This window comes from Homalodisca vitripennis, chromosome 7 (assembly GCF_021130785.1).
Source record: "Homalodisca vitripennis isolate AUS2020 chromosome 7, UT_GWSS_2.1, whole genome shotgun sequence".
Lineage (NCBI taxonomy): Eukaryota > Metazoa > Arthropoda > Insecta > Hemiptera > Cicadellidae > Homalodisca > Homalodisca vitripennis.
Genome location: NC_060213.1, coordinates 137,644,035 through 137,666,497, shown reverse-complemented (window position 1 = coordinate 137,666,497; position 22,463 = coordinate 137,644,035). Strand labels below are relative to the sequence as shown.

The following is a 22,463-nucleotide window of genomic DNA, read 5'->3' as shown; positions in this document are numbered from 1 at the left end:
ATTTGGTCAAATTTGTGTCTAAATAAATGTTTTTTTTTAAATAAAACAATTTATACGTTGTTAGAATCATATTTTTCACATTTTATTTTCCTCTGTCATATTTTTATAAACAGTTATCTTAGTAATTTATTAGTATTATTCGACACATTCGTGTAGAATTTCGAGAATTGGTCACATATTTTCTCATTCATTGGTCTTTAAAGTTCTATTAGTTTCAGTAGTATAAACTGAAATTTTTGTGTGAAAACCTGGCCAGAGGGATAAATTCGAGTCAACCAAAACGGTTGGTCCTGAAAATCGTAACCCATCACTGTCCAAGTAAATTTCACTTTGATTAGAAGTCATCAGTTTCTAAACGCACCATCTGTCTATTTAGACCAATGAAACAGTTTAATGTTTGATTAACTAGTCTCAATACTGCTTTGGGCTATGGCGTATTCTCTCGTTATCGGCCAACCGGATGTAATGATTAAAGAGTGAATTTACCATTGATGAATGTTCATTGCGGTTTATCTGCTAGCTTCCAGCACCACTCCGAGAAGAAGAGAAATTCTCTTGGTGATATTTCAATTAGTGTTTAACCTCAACTGCTATTCAATGTTGTGTTCTCAAATAGTAATATCAAATCAATTTAAGTAGGTGAACAGTGAACTGTTTGACTATTCAACCTCGGAACATTCATCGCTAAAGGTTTTGTGTTGAAAATCCAAGGAAGTTGAATGTAAAATCTTGTGAGGCTTAGATTGGATTATTTACCTTAAGCCATCATTCTTTAAACTTAAGCCTTTTAGACTAGTTTATCCACAAATTTAATTTATGTATGAAATAAAAACTTTTATATACCGTACTGTCTAAAATGCCACTGTATAAGTAAAAAAACTAAAAACTTGTATTTTTTACATAGAATGGCTCTGACATTGTATATTTCAAAAAGAAGTATTTTACAGAGGCATAATCAGAGAAAGGAAGATCTCAGGGTATAATATATAAACAAATTTGTATGAATTGAAATGATGTCTTCATCACCACATAAATTAAAGATAGAAGGATTAAAGGGATCGTCACATCTGAGCTTTCCAAACTGCATGTAAATAATAATAAAGAGATAATTGCGTTAAAAACTCCATCCATTTCTAAATTTTGTTGAAGAAATGCTAAAAAAGTTTTGATTTTGTAGCGATCAATGAGTTAACAGCTTTTTCATTGTGCTATAGCGAAGCTAAACAAAACCTTTAGATTAATTTTTTATGTATTAATCACTCCAACTGATTCATTGTGATTGGTGTAAACTGCTGGTGAACCAGAGCTGGAGAAGAGAAAATAAATAATTTCTTCTTAAATGAAAATAGTGAACATTTGGTGGGTTTAAAAATATTATCTTATTTTCAGTGTGTTGGAAGGCTAAGGCCTACACATATAAGGTTAAAGTCCTCCAGTACTTCTTAATAGGAGAACCATTTGAAATTAAGTCCTTGACTGGGTTTTATTTATTCGATTTCACTATAGCTATATCCTAAAAGCACAGTTTGTAACATATTCTTTAAACTTCCTGACCTCCTCACAGTAATTACACTAATTTTTCCATAACATTTTTTTCCCACAGAAGAAATATGTGTCATTAGAGAAAGCTCTACAGATATTATTCATTATGAAAACTTAAAAACAAATTTTGATCAAAGAACTGTCCAATTTTGATAAAAGTTTGACAGCGCAATATGACATTCACATATTTAACCTGACCAAGTATTAAATCACCACATAACGTAGCTATGACGGGAAGGGTCGATTCAATTGAATTTTGAGGTTAGCTCTAGTTCACCTTCCTTTTAATTGCAGCGTCAGCTGTCTCAGATTTGACTCCTGGAATCTGGAGTCATGTCGTCTGAGAGATCCTAAACTCAAAATATTAAATCGAATTGCAAAACTAAATCGGGTTAATCAAGGCAACTTATTAAGATAATAGACTGACATCAAGGATGTATTCAAGTTTAATCATACCTGAGGGAGATTTTCATGTGGATACATTTAGTTAATTAGTTATAATGGATTAATTAATAGCTACATAAAACGGGTATTAACTTAGCAACGTAAAAGACTACTATGATTAAAGATAAGCGTATTACTATATAATGGTAATCCATAGACTATTTATTATATTATACTTGATGTACGACAAGAGCAGCCTGGGTGAAAGGGAAGTGGCAATCATGTTACAGTCAATGATGATAGCGTTCCATTTCGAGTGTACGACACAAAATGGCAGCCCTGAGAGATTGATGATTTGCGGCAGCACGACTACGTTTGTCTCGGGAGGAAATTGTTCGTCGTTTCCAGTGTAAATATGTTGATTAGCTCTTGAATGGCGGAAGTCAATGTCCTGTCTCTTTGAATGATTGCCTCGGAAAGGACAGCGAGCCGGTCCTGAGTCCCGGTTCGTTTTAGGTTATGTTCGTCTCTGGTGCGGTACAGATCTATCACTCTGTCAAATTGAGGTCATGTTTACAAACATGGACGGTGTGTTACTTTTAAAATGTCACACTCATTGGCACAGATGTTTTGGTAGGAGTGTATTCGGTTTTTGAACATTCATGTGTTGTTCTTGATTAGAGTACTAAAGGGTTTCGCTAATAATTTTGCTCATAACTACAGCTATTAAGAATTTAGAAAGAGTTTTACAGGTAAATTACTCAAGTAAAATCAACTCAAACTTTCTTGATGATATCATCTCGTAATTTCCATTTACATTCCCATACCTAAGTAATACATTACTGAGTGGTTAGATTCACTGCACCCAACAAAATTACCACGACTGGCTAAATGTAATTGCTTGGAATCTATGTAATCATAGTTTCGCCCACATTGTTTTTGTATACAACTGGAGTCAAATGCGGCATTGCTACATAAACAAGTGCAACTGAAACAGCTGTAAACTAGTCATAAAAGTCTCAGACTGTATCATGTTAGAGCATCTCAGCAACGTGCCAGCCACTTACACGAGATTATTGTCTTTGTTATAAACTAGATTAATATCGCGGTTTGATTATCAGTACGGTACTGAAACTCGACCTCTCTGAATGGGCTGAATTCGATTCTCTAGGACGGGTTACATTCGTCAACGTATTGCCGGAGTTTTGTTCGCGAGTGACGAATTCATTTGGAGCTAAGGAACTGTGGCATTTTCGGCTCTAACGGACATCCAGCGTCTCACAGCTTCGAATTGCGAGATTGTTAGTCAGGATCGTAATGGAGAACAGTCCTCATTATGGTAACGAGATAATATCACAATAAATAAATTTGTACAACTGAGTACGAACATATCGATTTTAACATGTAATATTCAGACCCATATTCAGACCTTTTTTACGGACAATCTTATCGGGGTCTCGCCACTCGTTTATTTAAAGGAATCATGTACTTTATACGTGGTGGCGGGATAGGTTGGGGCCCAGCCAAATCTGGGTACGGCCCTGGACATATTCACACGTGTAGCTTATTCATACGGCAAAAATAGAGTGTTAAAAGTAGTAAATATAAATTAGTAAATGTTAAAAGTCGATGATAAGATTTGATTTCAGCGAAATCTTGCGTTGTAGTACTGTCTCTACTTTTATATTTAAACACTGCTATGAAATGTGTCATTCATCGACAAAAATATAAATGCAAGATACCTTCAGAAAGATTTTATCTGTAGACTTTCAATTTTGCATGAAACTTCATTTCTACATAGGCATAGAATAAGTTCTACAATGGTGCATGTCCAACCATGGAATTTGGCTGAGCGGTATTGAACTCTATCACCCATTTATACGGACAGGATTGTTTTGTTTGACGGGGAATGTAAAGGGTCTGTCCACAGGACATACCGAGATTAAACTTGAAGTTTTACATGCAACATCGGTGTACGCTTACTTGTATAGTTCATTACCGACAGATAACGTTTTCTATGTCTATGTTAGAATTCAACTAAGAGGAACTATATTATTGGTGTACTATAGCTGTAATATACTGAACTGAAGAAATTCTAAAATTAAAAGAAGCCATTATTTTAAGACTGAGAAACCCTCTCTAACACTTAACCTGGGGGCCAACGGCTTAAAGGTGACTTCCGAACCACCACCAATGGCCGGGCAGGCGGGCTACTTGAAAGGACAGGATCACTCAGCGGTCATCTATCCAAGCAGCAGCCACGCTCGACTTGCTTGATACGGTTATCTCGCGATCATATCTCGGTTATCACCCACTACACTGCACCATTGGTTCTTGAATGTATTCGGACGGACCTTTTCCCAACTACCAAGTATTACAAACCCACGGCTGTCTGGAGTAAGTGTCTTTTTTTAGTTACTCTACCGGAACTCGCTTATAAAGTTGAACTCACCTTGCCCTTGGGGTCCATGGTCAGCTCGGTGGTGTGGAGATCGTCGGAGTTGAGGCTAGCAGAGCAAGGCTCGCGGTATCTTGAGGGACATGCACACAGCGGCTGGGTGAAGTTGAGGCGGACGTAGACGGCGTTACACACCTGTAATTACACAACATACAGTAGTACAGACTTTTTGCTGCATAGCAAGGCTCGCGGTATCTTGAGGGACATGCACACAGCGGCTGGGTGAAGTTGAGGCGGACGTAGACGGCGTTACACACCTGTAATTACACAACATACAGTAGTACAGACTTTTTGCTGCATAGCAAGGCTCGCGGTATCTTGAGGGACATGCACACAGCGGCTGGGTGAAGTTGAGGCGGACGTAGACGGCGTTACACACCTGTAATTACACAACATACAGTAGTACAGACTTTTTGCTGCATAGCAAGGCTCGCGGTATCTTGAGGGACATGCACACAGCGGCTGGGTGAAGTTGAGGCGGACGTAGACGGCGTTACACACCTGTAATTACACAATATACAGTAGTACAGACTTTTTGCTGCATAGCAAGGCTCGCGGTATCTTGAGGGACATGCACACAGCGGCTGGGTGAAGTTGAGGCGGACGTAGACGGCGTTACACACCTGTAATTACACAATATACAGTAGTACAGACGTTTTGCTGCATAGCAAGGCTCGCGGTATCTTGAGGGACATGCACACAGCGGCTGGGTGAAGTTGAGGCGGACGTAGACGGCGTTACACACCTGTAATTACACAATATACAGTAGTACAGACGTTTTGCTGCATAGCAAGGCTCGCGGTATCTTGAGGGACATGCGCACAGCGGCTGGGTGAAGTTGAGGCGGACGTAGACGGCGTTACACACCTGTAATTACACAATATACAGTAGTACAGACTTTTTGCTGCATAGCAAGGCTCGCGGTATCTTGAGGGACACGCACACAGCGGCTGGGTGAAGTTGAGGCGGACGTAGACGGCGTTACACACCTGTAATTACACAATATACAGTAGTACAGACTTTTTGCTGCATAGCAAGGCGTCTATTGGTTTTGAAGCATGAGAAGACTGGGACTTTTATTTTGAACCATGAAGTTCAGTAATTGCCAGAAAACCCAATGATGTGCGGGTTTCTCAACTTTTTCCATATTATATTTGTCCAATACGAGCATTATGTGAAGTTAATTGTCATTGACTTTGATGCTGTTTACCACCTTTTCATAAATTTGATTTGTTTGACATCCAAATCATGGGTCCGAGTCAGTGTGGAATGATAATTTGTATCTGTTGCTTACATGGACGTATTTATTAGGGAGCCTCAGGGGCTAAAGCCCCCCCTCTCCGAAATGTTGAAAACATTTATTAAAATTGCACTCAGTTGTTTGTTTTTAGCTAGAACACATTTATGAGGTCTCAAAGCTCAAAAATGTCTAGTGGAATGATTCCTGAGTCTCTATTTTTGAGGGTATTTTACTCTTCCTAAATCATCCAGTGAGTCCCCCCCCGATATAATTTCTATGTACGGGACTGGTAGTGTAGAAAGGTCAGTCGACATATCTAGTGTCCTGATAAAATCTATTATGAACCTACACGATAAAGTTAAATGCAAATCTCATAAGTAATGGCTATTGGGATACTATAGTCGTGGTTGTCTATTTACCTTCATGCATTTAGAGTTCATTCACAATTCTCATTTAGTTGTGTGGGACTACCGTCATGCTTAATGTGCAATGGGGCTAAATAATAAGATATGGACATCATAGGCGAGGGTTGGTACTCCCCGATGAATGTTCGAGCGGTGATTTTGGAGAAAATTGAACCAAGAATCTTCACTTTTTGATTAGCGTAATTTATTTGCTATTTCTTTACGATTTAAGAAATTGTGTTACAATTCAATTTTAAGACGAATCCTGCTTGCTAGTAGGTTCCCAAGGCAAGTCGGATGAGTAATTTCGAATACAAAATTCGTTCTTCAGGTAGGTTAGGTAACCTACGTAAAGTCTTTAGCCCACTCCAATCCTGTCGTTATTTATTTATTTTATTTACATGCAACAATACAGGTTACACACCCAATTACATTTTGCATGTTTAAATCAAGATGACATGCAATAATATCCATACAATCAAATATAATCCAGTTATTGTGACACCTTTTGCCATTAACTCCCGCCAAAAGGAGCATTTCGGAAATGTCCTTGTGTTTTGCAATATTACCGCCATTAAGATATGTTACAATTGAGAAAAGGCACGTCCAACCCCTTAGCGGAGAAAATCCTCCAAACATAGGAATTGGACAATTCTATAAGTGACATGTTAATGAATACTTAATTTTTAAGCCTCTGCAAAATTTCAATTTACTATTTAAACCACATATATATAAATATTGTGTGTTAGCGATTTCCACAGAGTTATGACAAATTGAATTTCCCCAAATTACATGATTTGGAGACACAAATACGCGATCCCAAGAACTCCCAGTCTCAGGTGAGCTAGAGGTCAGGTGACGGCGAAGCGGAAAATGACGTTCCCCTGAAACAAGCGACAAGTGACTCCTACACAGTTTCGTGCAGAATGATCTGTGGCGCCATCTTGATGCAAGCGCACGACTTGTCAATTAATCGCAACTAAACTGTGGGGCGCGTTCCTGGGCTGCAGCAGGGTATCCCGCTCTGGCGTTCTCGCGTTCACTCGACCTTAGCTGACGCGATTACAGTCAACGCCCTGTGAAGAACGCCAAGGAAACTCTAGCAAACCTTTGTGGAATATGTTAAAGGCTTACTTTCTTCTTCGTAAAGAGAATAGATTGTGTTGTAATGGTCCAAAAAACAATTTTTGGCTTTCGTAAAAATGTCAGTTGTGGGACTACACACTTGTCAAACATTGTTGAGTTGTCGTATAAATTAGATCATGGTCAAGCAAATGGCAATTTTTCATCAAATTTGGCTTACAGACATCCAAGAATTTTAGGATGTTTTTTATCGTGATGTATTACAATAACAGAAGCGCGAAGTTTAAAGAACTGTCAAATACCAAAACATAGTATGTGGCATGTCCGTAACCCTGTTATCCTTTAAAATTATCCATCGTCAGTAATGCATTTTAGAGAAAACTCCAAATTTAATTGGTGAGCACCTTAATACAATTTTTATTTTTCCACATAAATATTTAGGTCGTCTTAAATCAAAAAGTTTCCAAAAAAGATTTGGCATTTTTCTATTTTACAGATGGTAGGTTACAAAGTTAATATTTGAAGGTGTCCAAAATGATGGGTGTCCCCCAAGGAACTTGTCTTTGACCAATTATGTTTATTTTTTATGTAGTGGGGTTTAAAAAGATAATCTCTTTGTACAGTTTACGCTCTTGTGTAGACGACTCGCAGCTCATGATAGCTTACCCTGGTAATAAATGTACCGTAATATTGTAATCAAACATCAAATATCGGAAATCTAATAAAGATAGCTAGTTGTAAGAGTATTAAAAAGTTGGATAATTCAAAATGCATGCACCCTCCTGGGGATAACATTAAAGTTAACGGAGTTTGTTTGGTAAAAAGCAACATAGTTGCTGAATACAGCTTAAGATTAAAGGAATTGTGTAAATTAATTGCTTACCTGTTGTACGGCGCACTCGGGCAGCAAGTATATGTGCTGGTTGTGTGGGTAGTAGTGGTACTTCGTGGGTTTGCTGGCCACCCCGTCCGATCCCGGCAATCGTATCGTGTCCTGCAACACAACATGGCTGTAAGTGACGGTCACGTGACCTTCGTAAAGTAAAGTAAAGTAAAGATGTCTTATTTTACCAGGCGAAGTTAGGGCTAAGAAGCCCTCTCTAACACTTAACCTGGGTGCCAACGGCTTAAAGGTGATTTCCGAACCACCTCCAATGGCCGGGCAGGCGGGCTGCTTGCAAGGACAGGGTCGCTCAGCGGTCACCCATCCAAGCAGCAGCCACGCTCGACGTTGCTTGATCCAGTTATCTTGCGATAACCGTCGTACCCGCTACACCACGCCATTGGCAAGATCACCATAAAGTTTGTCTACGACTGTTTAATTACGACTATGAAAGTATGTGTTATGAAACTGGTTGTAAGGTGAGTGAAGAAGCTATGAAGAGATGCGCAGGAAGGACTGAATGCGCATGAGCAGTCGTGGCAATTAGATTGTGCCCCCTAAGCTGTTATCAGTTTCATCCGTTCGTTCTAAAGACAATCGGCCATTTGTATTAGCCGTTGTAAAAACATTTCCGTTCAATGTCTCTAGGTGTAGTAATCTATCCATCACTGTTTCTGTACTCCCATTTTAACTTTCTACATCCAATTCACTGACATGTCGTGTTTTAAGTTTTGCTTAATACACGTACTACTAATACCTGGTCCACAGAGTATTACAAATATCAGTTCTACTAATACCTGGTCCACAGAGTATTACAAATATCAGTTCTACTAATACCTGGTCCACAGAGTATTACAAATATCAGTTCAACTGCATCAAACCTACTCCACAGTAATGATGTTAGTACAAATATTAAAATATGTATAACTGATATTTACTTTCATTGCTATAAACAAGAAGTCATATCACGCAATATATTAACACAGGTAGTCTTAAAGGAAACCTTCAAAAAGTTGGAACCTATTAACTCTGCTGCCCTACTGAATCTTGGACACAACGTTGTTTTGTGTAATAAATGTGCCGGGGTATGTGGTCAAAATATACTTACCTATGAGAATGTAGGCAAATATAATTACCGAAATCTGTGAGAAATAGAATGGTAGTTTATAAACACTTGTCCTCGCAGGTAGGACACTTTTATCGACAAACTGCCAGGTCCAATAAAAATGACCAAACGCTCAAACCCGTTTAAAGCACTTTTTAGTCACAGACCTTTTATAATGTTCACAAGTTTCATGCATTCGACTGGGAGACCGCCCAATAAGACTGACACTGTCGCTGGAAGTGGGAAGATTGCCTAATGGATAGACGTGTACATGTGGACGTGTACGTCTGAGTGAGATTTCTGGTCATGTGGGTCAACATTTTATCCAAAGACGTATGATGATTTTCGAGATGCATTTTAAAGTGTTGTGACAGTAAAAGGGTTTTATTGATATAAAATACTAGAGAGATCCAGTGAACAAGATGCATTATCGTCAAAAAAAGATTTAAATTTGCGGTTGAACAGTTACAATTTGCCTTGCAAACGTACCGAGGATACAGGGCGCCTCGAAGTAAGTTTTCGGCAGATAGACAAGCCAGGAATAATAGTGGAAAGTCCGATGTGTAGTTAGTTATTTTTGAAAGAGACGAATTCTGTTCTGCAGTTTTTTGTGGAAGAGAGGTACAATCAGAGTCAGTGATGCAGTTGTTAGCACAACCCTCCGAAAAGATCGAATAATAATAATAATAATATTCTTTATTGCAGGAAACAATTAACAATAATTATTGTATTGCAAGCGTCACATAACATTAAAAGTAATAATCTAATAACTAACACAATTTAATTATAAGTAAAAATAATAGATAAATATCAAATTAAAATTACTTTTTGGGTACGTGACACCTGTCGTCGGATATCAGTAGGGGAGTTAGAACAATTATTTTTTAAATGTTACTGAAGACCATCCCAGCCAGCGGCGCAAACTCGTCAACTGAGTAAAATGCCCTAGACACTAGAAAGTGTTTTAATCGAGATTTAAATTCTTTGTGGTTATTGACGCGTTTGATCTCTTCAAGGAGCCTATTGATTAGCCTTACACCAACCTGAGATGGCAAGCATTCAAAAACAGTAGTTCTGTGCTGTGCCATACGAAAGTTGTCCCGGCCTCTAACTCCGTATTGGTGTACGTCGCTACCCCGAAGTGAGACGCACTTGAATCGGCAGTATAGCACGACGTCGAGAATGTAGAGGCTAGGCAAAGTCAGCAATCCAAGCTCCCCGAAGGCCACTTTACAAGACTTTCTTTTATTTAATTTGTAAATGATTCTGACAGTTTTCTTTTGCATTCTAAACACTCTATTAAATTTGTATCTAGAACAGCCACCCCACAATCTCAGACCATAAGCTAAATGTGAATACACTATGGATCGGCTCTGTTAAGTATAAACATTGTAGTTGTCTCTTGAAGTAAAGATGTTGTGACTGGTGGAATAGGCCTCGGAAATTTCTCACTGTGGAGGTAAATTGGCTTTTATTCAAACGCCCATCACTCTGGCGGCGCGCACACGCACGCACGCGCGTGGCGCCCATTGACACAACGACCCTGCGCGGCGCGGCGTGATCTTGCTTTACGCGTGTCGTGATCGTTCGCACTCGGTTAATTTCACTTTCGTGTCGAACACTCGATCACGTACCGTGAGGTTTCGGCCTACTTAGAATAGTTACGGCGGGCGGTTCTGTGTAACTAAACACGTTATACAGTCCGTCCTTAGCTCTTGACACGGACTCTACTAAACCGACAGAACGGTTTAGGGCCGAATACATCCGGGGACATCCGGACGAAAGAAAAGTTTAGTTGAACAGGCGGCTTAGACGATCTATAAACGGATAAAAGGAAGACTCACAGCTAAGCTCGTTCACTGGGCATTTCTTATTTGTACAATATAATTGAGAATTAGGATTTGGGATCTCGGATATTAAATGGCGTATCTCTTTCACCTCAGAAAGTCCTGGTGTTATAGTACAGGTGTGTGTGTCAACCGGGAAAGAGCTGATTCTACAAAATGGATCTCGAAAGTCAGCGAAAGGCTTGACATATTTAGAATTCCAGTTTTTACGGATCATACGGAGCCAGACTAGTGCTTATTATTAATTGAAAATCTACTACGGCTACAAATGTATTCGGTCTGGTTATTTTAGTTTTTTTATATTACCACCGCTCTGTAAAGAAAGCCAAGATCTTAAATGGAACAAAATTATGGTCATGGGTCTCTAAACGATATTTAGTACAAGATTTTGTAAAAGAGTTCGCGATTTGTCTGCTATATAAATGTTGTTGGGCATAAAACTTTAAAAGGGTCTTACGGCCTGGGTGGTGCTGTAGGTTAAGGGCTTGCGTTAAATCGGTTATATGTGATCTTTTGTCACGTTTCGGCTGATCAAAGTTATCAAAATTGACACTTTAAAAGTCACACTTCTGGTAAAACATGAAATAAAGCGGCATCCCTTACGCATTACGTTAAAATGAATGTGGAAATAGAGTGACAGGTTTGTCCTAGGGAGGTGTGGAATGTATAAGAATTATAACTTGATCTCAATTTTGATGAACATTTTACAGTAATCAATTTGAAATTTGAATACTTGGCGGAGTAATTCTGAAGTCAATGGCCGAGGGAACAAGGGTACGGGTTCTCTTGTTTCTGCCCTGAGTGTTGACCTGCCGTGGATTATAGAGGTGACTTCCGCAACCATCTTCAATGGCCGGGCAAACGTATTGTTTCCAAGGCCGAGATTTCCTCGCGGTGACCCTCCAAGGAACATCTAAGCTAGTTCATTCATTGTTGCATGGCATAACTTACTTAAAGTAAATATGTCTTATTTTACCAGGCGAAATTAGAGCAAAGAAGCCCTCTCTAACACAACCTGGGGACCAACGGCTTAAAGGTGACTTCCGAACCACCACCAATGGCCGGGCAGGCGGGCTGCTTGCAAGGACAGGATCGCTCAGCGGTCACCCATCCAAGCAGCAGCCACGCTCGACGTTGCTTGATTCTGTTATCTCGCGATAACCGTCGTACCCGCCTCACTGTCCCATTGGCAACATTTAATACCGCGAGTTTAGATGTTGTACCATCCAATTGTATATGGTACCTTCCAAGCTAACAATATTTGCAAAAACCAAAACCTAAATAACTTTTTTTGCATCACAATAAGAATCTAAATCATACAGAAATGAACTCCAAATAACAACTAATGTAACAAAGATTGTCAGACATGCGCTGAAAAACTGGACTTAATAGCCTTGGTCTGAAACGAACACTGAAATATGGTAAAGCCCTGCTTTTTACGATGCTGTATGACCGGGCTTTTTATTTTTTACGATGCTGTACCGTCCGGTATTTCACTTTTACGATGCTGTACCGGTTGGTATTTAGGCGAAAGTACGAGTTATAAACAGGAAAGATGCGGTGGAACTGTTGTTAATGATTCATTTGGTTTATTGTACGCAGAAGTATTTGGTAAACCATGTTGTTGGAAAAAGTAATTACATTGCAGTATGATTTGTGTTGACGTAATTTCTAGGCTTAACGGACACTAAGCGCGTTTGAGGATCTTATCAACTCTATAGGATGCTGATAAAAAGTGCTGATATCACATAGAAGATTATGCTATCTCTGATTCGGCCCCTCTTTTGTATGATCACATTAGTTATCTAGTATATTATCTAATATCATTCCTGGGGATGTTGGAGATATTTGGCTATATCAAATCATCAATATGATTTACTGTCCTATATCCTCAAAAATGCTGATATCACTAGAAACTAAATAAGCAAAACACCAGAAATGCATTAATGTACTCACTTTCGACGCATCATCTCACATTGTATGAAAAACATACGTGGGAAAGAAAATATCCCACTTCCTCACCCCTGACTTGAGATCCAAGATAGGGTTAAGACTGTTGACAACAGTGCATTCCTGGATTGATCATCACCCCTTTTGTAGAATTGCAAATTCTTACCGAGGACATTATAAATTTAGCAGTATCATTTTACAATTTGTGCTTTGTAAATTTTACAGTTTGTTCTTATGATCTTACGATTGACGCTGATGATTTTGACTTGTTGACTTTAGAACTGAAGAGTGGAATGTATGGAAAATTGCTACTGTCGCAACAAACAATCCACGATTAAAATTAGTTCAAGCCAAAGAGTTGTAGCATTGCAGTAAGATGTGTGAATTGATTTGTGTGAATTTTTAGTTCCATAGATTATTTCTCTCGTTAGAAGGGTTATTTACTGGACAAAAGCACAAGGACAGTACTGGTGGAAAGTAGAGGTTTCAAGTTCTGGCCGCCAGTAACTTTCCTGGACAGTGGAAGGAAACTTGAAACAACACAAGGAAACAAACTTTGATGTTTTGATAGCGAAGATCAAGATCTGGTGGTTCATCAAAAGTGGTTCTTCTATTTGGGCAGAGATGTGCCGTGCTGCCGTGACGCACGCGTGAGGCGAGGTTTACCAACAGTTTGGTGGGAAAGTGTCCTCGACATCGCGGTGATGGTGACATGGATGCCTTATCGCTCTGATAACCACAGCGAGCCACTTTCCTTTGTAGTGACCAGAACACTGACCTCCTCCCCCGTCCTGCGTCTTCGGGCGGTCCCTTTGTTACTGTCGGCAGTCCCAGCGGGCAGCTTGAATCACTTGACAACTTTCTCCTTCACCAGCTGGGACTCCGCTTAATGAATACTTCAACCAGATAATCTGTGTTATTGTTGGATACGTCATGATAGGGGGTGCCTCAATGTGAGGGAAAGTAGTTGGATCTTTCACTCCTCGGTGAGGTCTTTGCTGATTTCACTGATGTTATGACTAGCAACACTCTCTCTACTTTAGCAATGTTATTGAATAATATTAGGGATAACGATCACTCTGCACAAGCCAGTAGTCGACCAGGAGGGGCAGAATAAGGCCTAAAAAGGGAGCGAACTCTCTTTTCTTTAAAACCAAATTTTAGGACTCCGTTTCACTTGAAATATAAAAACAAGATTTGAGAAATAAATGTCCAATATGGCAAAGAGTCGGCAAATTTCAACTTTCCAAATGCCACAACAGTCCACGTCGACCTAGTTCATTCTTAATTTAAAACGAGCGAGTCCAAATTCCTTTTTTTGCAAAAGGTAGAAGACGATAGAATTTTGGATTTGGGGTTTGCTGTTGAATGATATCGAATCCTGCCTTTGGAATCACATTTACCAATAATATCCACCTTGCGCCATCACAACTTCTGGAGGAAGCCTCGCACCGGTCGGATTCTTGTAGGTAAAAGAAGCCTCCTTTACCTCAGCCAAACCAATAGATGGTTAATTAAGGACAATATTTGATCCATTAGGACAAACCAAGAAACTCATCACTTCGGCAAAATCGATTTGTTGTCCTGAGCATTCACCGTAACTGTACAGCTTCTGAAGGTCAGCGTAGTGATTGCGGGCTAATCCAATCGAAGCGATCCTTGGACGTACCTCACACCCACTGTCCGTTCATCAGCCATTTGCACGGTATTGGTCACGTGGGACGGCTAACGGCTGTCAATGTCTCGATCTTGCCATTACAACAATACTATCCCGTTCAGATTGGCCACCACGACTCGGGGACTTTGTGGGGTCAGCAATCGCCGCGATTGTTTACAGCTGCAGTTACTGTTGCCTGTCCGAGTGGTGCGACTGCGGCAACTGTGGTTTCGAGTAAAGAGAACAATTTGGCATCACATACACTTCAGTCTGTAGTATTAGACTTTTCGTACGTTACCAATAACATGACAGGAACGTAACAGAACAAGTTTAGCGGTAGAATTATACAGGATAAACAGGATTTGAGCCGAGACCTTCAAAACGGTCTCGTTCCCTTATCCGGCTTCGACGCCTGGAATAAATTAAATGAAAAATGTCTATTAAAGAGGCCAAGTTAGGTTTTGAAATTCGCTTAATCTACCTATTTAATCTTCTAGATAAACAAAACTAGCTTCTGCAACCATGGTGGACTCTTTTACTCCAACTAGTGAAGCTCATATAGTTCCTTCAGAGGTCTCTAGACATGATACTGCTAGGACCCTAAATTCAAAGAATTTCGCTCTTACGAGGTTATCAACTGTTGCCCGTGGTCGTGCGTGACAAAATGGTCAGTAGTCAAGATGTTAAACAAAAACTGGCAGAGCCAGTAATGCCCGTTCGCTTATAAAGGTGAGTGGAAGGTCTGAACTGTAAAGTGATTGGACAGAGCTAGCCGTAATTATTGTTTATGTCTATACTTTGCCACTTCGCGGTATGCAAATTCCTCAACTTCACTCGCCATGGAGTGTGAATGAAACAGAGGTTCCTTGTTTAACCTACCATGTTGGGTTTACGTTGTCCGTCAGTGCAGAATAACTGCTAATTTCCTCCAGATCTTCAAATTAGCTGATTTGTGAAACTATTGGATACTGGCTAAAAGAGGCTGTTGCTTCTGTTTGAGCGTCATTCATACCGAAAATACAATTCTGATGTGTTGGACAGTATTTTGAACAGATCCATAATCTCGTATTTTATCCGTAGAATAGGGGATGGCTAATAGAAATCTTCAAATATTTTTGAAAATTTAGATGACAAACAATACAAATATTAACATAATTCGGCTGCTCTGTTCGAGAGCTACCTTCATTCGTGCGGTGTCCAACCAGAACTGACAGAGCCAGCCAGTAATGCACAAAGATGAGTGAATGGGCGGATCTGTATCGTGATTGGCTGAAGCCACCCCATTCAGCGATCGAAACAAAACTGCCACAATCAGTAATACGCATCTTCTTAAAAATGCTAATGGGGGAGGTAGGACTGTAACATGATTGGCTGAAGTGTTGACAGAGATGTGCTCTTGGGCAACGATGGCACAATTCTAGATTCGGATGCGAGAAATTTGTTCTTTTAGGTTTAAGGTTACCTTTTACAATAACGTTTCATAACTGCGTTGGGTCACCCACGAAAGCCTTCCACTACACGGATGCATTCCGGGAGAGAAAATAGTCTTCTAGGAAGCCACCCCGGCTGACAGCACATGTCAAAACATCAGCCTTATCTGAGCTCTGCTGTCTGTTGTTCCTACTCGGCCACTGCCATGTCAGAGTTGTTTGTACTTGTCTTCGGCTGATGGTGTAGCGGGACCCGAGCTCTATTTTGGACGAGGTCTTCAGCACGACTCGGTCTGGACCGGTGCGTTACCGACCATTATGCAATTATACGGCCTGGAATTTCGGCCCACAATTTCCTCGATGGTCCGCTCGCCCGCTACCGGAAGAGAGTCGCGTGCGCCTCACTGTGGACCTGCAGGAGGAACTGAACGCCTTGCAGCTACTAGCCTTGTGCTTCTAGCGCGAGTAGCTCTAAAGTCATCTTAGCTTTACAGGTATCTGATTGGATTACTGAAACTTTGGCCTGAAAATATTTATTTGTTTGATTTGTTATTGGTTGTGAGTGGTTGGAAACTTTTCATTTCTGTCTGTCTGTCCGCACGTTATTTGAATCGAACTGACCTATAGACTTGGAAGTTGCATGGAGCTTCATTCCTGTCTAGGAAACATTGATTTCAATGATGTGTGTCACTCCGTGGGATTTGGCTGAGCGTTAGTGAATATTTTTATCGTGATGGCAACGAGAAATTATCAGAATAAATAATTTTGTGAACATACTGAGTACAATCATAGATGTGAAATTTTTGTTTTTAGAGTTAAAAAATCAATGATCTGATTATTATTTGAGCACTGTTATAGAACATACGTTAATGAACAAAATTGTAAATGTGTTATGCAACGAAATATCTGGAGAAAGATTGCATCTGTAGATATCAAATTTTACAGGAAAATTCGTTTCTAAATAGGCAAGAACGTAAATGAAGTCCTATAATGGTGTAAGTCCAACCATGGCATTTGGTTGAGAGTCATTGAAGCTTATCTCTCAGTAGGCTGACAGTCATTGAAGCTTATCTCTCAGTAGGCTGACAGTCATTGAAGCTTATCACTCATTAGGCTGACAGTCATTGAAGCTTATCTCTCAGTAGGCTGACAGTCATTGAAGCTTATCCCTCAGTAGGCTGACAGTCATTGAAGCTTATCTCTCAGTAGGCTGACAGTCATTGAAGCTTATCTCTCAGTAGGCTGACCGTCATTGGAGCTTATCTCTCAGTAGGCTGATAGTCATTGAAGCTTATCTCTCAGTAGGCTGACAGTCATGGAAACTTATCCCTTAGTAGGCTGACAATTTATCTTTTGCTACCGGGGGTATGGAATAATAAAAAATCATTTCTCTGCGAGAGTCCATTTTGGAAATCTCATTTTCATCATTGTAGTCGAACCATTCATTTTTTTTTTAAGCGATCGGCCTGCGCCTCAAAAGATAGATAATTAAACACATAACTTTGTGTCTCCATGTGATTTGGCTGAGTGTTATCGAAGTAGAAAAACTCGAGATTGAATGTAGCTAATACTTTAAATTCTCTACAATACTCTATTTCTACTCGGACAAGATTGACTTTCATGGCGCTGGATGATTTTTCATGTCTATCATTTTACCCTTGGCGAAACATGTTTGTTACACGTGGTCTGATTTCACATATTAGCGCCGATTCTGATAATTTGAACCATTCAGTGGCATTAGATCAAAATACTCCACGGCAGAATTAATTTGAACTGTGCAAACATTTATATGGTGATCGATAAACGTTGATTTAATGATAAAACAGTTTGCAAAATGGGCTAGTGGCCAAACATCGTCAACTTTTATGTGCACCGACTGTACTCAGGTCAGTTTAAACTAAAACAGTTTAAAATGTCTTTTCCCTCGTTATTGTTGGTGCCGTACATTCATCAAACTAACCAATGCCGTGGGCAGTTATAAATCTTGCGTTATGACAGATATAAACAGATACCTACCGTACTCGTTATGTATTAACCTTTAATACTTGCAATGGTCTTTATGTATTCATTAACTTTACTGTTAATGAAGTGATTTAGTCTTGTACGATTTCGTAAATATCAATTTTATTTTTTAAGAAGCAATATACAGGGCGTTCTGTAACTCTCTGGACAAAGTTTGTCTCCGAATTGAGGTTCTCAGCGAATATCCAACAATACAAACACTCTAAATATGTCTTGTCACAGTAAACCTGCTCTGATTCAGTTATTTATTATTTCATTTAAATAATTTTAGTGGCATTAGATTTGTGATAAAATCCTTTAAAAACTGTTATTCTTGTAATTCTTCAAAAAAATTGCATGGTCTTAAAATATTCAAGGTTTAAAAGTTTTAATGGCCGCCATTTTGAAAATACTAAAGATAATATCATGATATATTTTTTGTAGCTGGCTTCGTTATCATGAACATTTGAGCAAAATTTGGTATAATTTAATTTATCAGTTTTGAGATATTATTTTTTTAATAATATTCTAATTCCTACCACTTCTCTTGGAATAAGCAAACATTTTTCTATGCTTTGTCTTTAGAAATGGTGTCTTGAGACTACGAATAAAACATTCTTTAAAAATTCAAAATATCTATTCAACCGATACGCGATTATACCACTTTAATCAGTGAGCATATTTTCTGAAAAAAGAAGTTTAAAAACGATTATATTTCCGCGTGCACAGCTGAAATTGGTACAAGTACTATCTGCTTATAATTGGATTTTCTGGTCTAATAGTTGGTTTAGTGAACTTGAAAATTAGCTTGCGGTGGGAGCTCTTGCGAAATGGAACTATATGGAACGGAAGAGATCAATATTACCAAGAGAGAAAAGAAGCACTATCTTGTGCTTTTGCTTATAAATATTGAAAATTTTAGTTGCCTACCAGGATTGTCATTTGGGTGAGTTTGTAAACTAACGATGCAGGAAAAGGATAACGATTTCATTATGGTTACATTTTCATCCCATGGCGATTATATCTAAATCATAATTAGAGTGAAGATCTGAGAAAAGGCGAATGCTGTCGATTCTTCTCCATGTTTCTTTAAAGTTTGTACTTAGTGTATGTTTAAACAAGATACTTATCAAATTGGAAAGAAATAGAAGAAATGGAGTGATTTCAATAGAGAAACTACCATAATTCGTCTCCAATTCCAAAATTACTCTTGCAAGAATTGATTGTAATACGGAAACTACTGAAGAAACTTCCCTATACTTAAACTAACTAGTGTATACTAACGATAGTGTTGTGTACACGACACGATACACTATTTATACTCCAGTGGTCAACCGGGAATGAACGGACCCACGTCCGATGACGCCGCTCTGCGGCCGCACTTCCGATGATAGATAATGCGGTCATCAAGGCACGTTCTGCACAGAGATTCAGTGCCGTACATATATGTAGACTCTAGGGCGCTAGGGAGGCGAGGTGAAAATATTCACGCATTTTGCGGTGTAAACATTTTTGATAAATTAATGAATTTTCTGTTTTCGCAGAAACGTTTAGACCAGTTTTTCTCACCCTCCTTCTCATCTTAGTTTAGGATAATAGTTTAATCCCCCTCATCGCCCCCCCAATAGTGAATTCGACGATACGGCCCTGCGTGATGTATAGTCCTCGCACAATTCCAGCATTTCTGTAATGAACTGTATTATGCTACATTTCCCTCCACTTCATCATCGTCGTGCCCCTTCTCTCTGGCCGCGAGGAAATGGCAACAAAACATACCGAGTAATTATCGACCCATTTCACTAGTGTGTTGTTTTTCAAAGAATTTCTAGTGGTAAATATTTTTATTTTTAATCTTTCCGGATTACTGATTTTGAGTCGTTCAGCATATTATGATTTATAACCATTGTACAGATTGAAAATGTTTAATTTATAAAGTTGCGCAAAAATGGTGAGATTCGAGAACACCATAGAACAGGCGAGTTTGATGAAAAAGATAGGCTACTAATCAATCTAGTTTTTTGTTTTTTTTTCGGTCTTAATTGTATTTTTATACGTAAACATACGAGTTGACTTTAATGTTTATACTGATTTTTCAGTAATACAAGTTTCTGTATTACAAAAGTGTGTTAAGAACGTTTTAATACTGTATAGCAAGCATCAATTTCCATACATCACCCTGACTATATATCCTCAGTAGTGTAATACACAATTATGTAGAACTCCCAAGAGTTAAAGTAGCCAACAAAATAACTGAATCCTGAAAAATAACTGTAATGATCTTGATGATCGATCGTACAACATTACTCAAAACCTCAGTATATTGGGGGAATTGGGGGAATTCTGAGAACCTTCTTTAAAATCGAGCCATCGATTTCCCCCGTGATTCATAAAAAGATCTCCTTTCGCTGTAAAACGGTGTACACAATTCTGGCCGTGCAAGTCAGCTGAACTCGGTCTGGAGTGTTATTAACTCAGTAATAAAGTCCTCGGGCCACAACTCGTGGAGGCTGACAGGCACCCAGGGAACTATCGACCACTATCACTGCTGCACCGGTGCGGGCATTGTTTACACCGCTCTCATGCATCATTCATGCCGGACCATGCCTCGCGCCGACCGCCCGCGGCCCGCGGAATTATGCCGCGCGTGACTCTCCGACAGTTGACCCGCGGCTCGTGTAGTTGCGCGGGTGAGTTATGCGCCCCTGATAAGAGGCTGTGGCGAATAAATCGCCTACCGTAGTCGCGGCTACCGTCGATCGTGAGACGGGAAGTTGCCCAGAATGTAACCGCTTGTGCTGTCAGTGATTTGGCCCATTTCCCTGCGCATCAGCAGGATACGCTACGCTAGTAATTTATGCCTGCTTGCATCTCCATTGGAGAGCATACTGCATTCGCATTATTGACAAAGTAATTCATTTTTTTATTTTTTATTGAGTCACTTTTTAAATCTCCAATGAAGTCCAACTTCAATTTACGATTTGTGTTAATAGTCTAGGTGGCGAGAGCCAATTTGTACTGTATAAGACCACAATGTATTTTTCTCAAAATCGAAAGAGGAGTTATTCCTAATAAACAAATCTATTGTCAGCTGCGCTAATTTTGATTGAGGTCGAAATATGATGGTACCAAAAGGGTTAAAAATTATAACAATGATTTATTTTCCCAGATTTTGTTTTTTAGGCTGATTTGTTTAAAACCGACCGACAGGCAGATAAATAATAGATATGTCATCGTCTGACAAATAGATCAAAAGACTGAAAGTTGTCACTTCACGGGTCTGTATATGGTTAGAGGATGCTGATTAACACGTATTTACGTGTATGACGGTTAGTTTAAATTACATTATAACAATAAAAAAAAAATTATCCATTTATATAGCCCTCCATTTCGAACAGCGCGGCTTACGATCTATTTATTTCGAGGAAATTCTTCTTTCAATTTCAGTAAATCCCAGGTTTTGTGCTTATCCAATGCAAGTTAACTAGCATTTTCTAGACTATAAGTGATTATAAAGATTAAAATTATTCTAAAGTTTGACATAGTTTAGACGAATTTAAGATGTCTCTCTTCTTTTTGCATTAATGCTGCGATCCTTGTACTGAATACTGACATGCTCTTCGGATTTGCTGTCAAAAAGGATTAAATGGTAAAGAAAAAATAAACACCTTGTAAATCACCTAACTGCACACGTGACAAAGGTGAATTTGAACCCAATTTTAGGTTTCACGCGGCACTTTGGTTCTTCTGGTTGTCCTGTTGCATCTTTTCAAATTAGTATAGATCACTGCCCAGTTGAACTCTAGCCACATAGTTGAAACATACCAAGAACTTCGTGGTATGATGTGAAAAAACTCGCACCTAGTGAGTGTACACGATGTGAAGGCAATGTTGGACTTAACATTTGAGACAAACCCAAACCCGAGGACTCATTACCTGAATATTTGTCCATTTTTACAACATGTAAAACACTGTACACAGTCATTCCACCCATCTGAATGACAAAATCATATACCTAGTGGCTACTGATGGCTACCTGATGCATGATCATCAATATCAAAAAATGTTTGTTCTACAATCCAAACAGTATTGTACAAAGCAAGCCGCAGATCATTGTGATCCCAAATTTGTTCAGCGATACTTGGCAATCGATTAAATGCCAAGTTCGGTACAGACGTTAACATCCTATTCTTCCGTCTTTGTCTTATAGTAACTACTCTTGATTGAACAACTCAGTTATTCGAATGTGAACGAACTGAACCGAACATACATCCAGTCTGGAACTTCAAAGCCCAAGAGGAGCAGATCATCGTCAATGCTCTTTGTGCGAGTAGTATTCGGACATCCCTTCAGTTCAAAACCGACCATCTTAGGAGTGGTCTTCTTTAGCCCACTACTCTTATGAGGGTGCATGTTAAGGAATGTTGATAGTACGAGGTAATACAGATAGCGTTACAATGTTCAAGTAAAGTCGAGATTTGA

General features: G+C 39.3%; 2 protein-coding genes across 2 annotated transcripts in view; one reads left to right on the top strand and one right to left on the bottom strand.

The window, feature by feature from the left end:
- LOC124366401 (elongation factor-like GTPase 1) overlaps positions 1–22,463 on the top strand; it is a 271,013-nt gene that overhangs the window by 48,607 nt on the left and 199,943 nt on the right.
- Positions 1–22,463, bottom strand: part of LOC124366402 — a 103,876-nt gene that overhangs the window by 5,645 nt on the left and 75,768 nt on the right. The window contains exons 3-4 of the mRNA XM_046822927.1: positions 7,995–8,105; positions 4,379–4,519 (exon numbers count right to left, since the gene is read on the bottom strand). Of these exons, the coding sequence (XP_046678883.1) occupies positions 4,379–4,519; positions 7,995–8,105 (252 nt within the window). The remainder of the gene's footprint in view (positions 1–4,378; positions 4,520–7,994; positions 8,106–22,463) is intronic.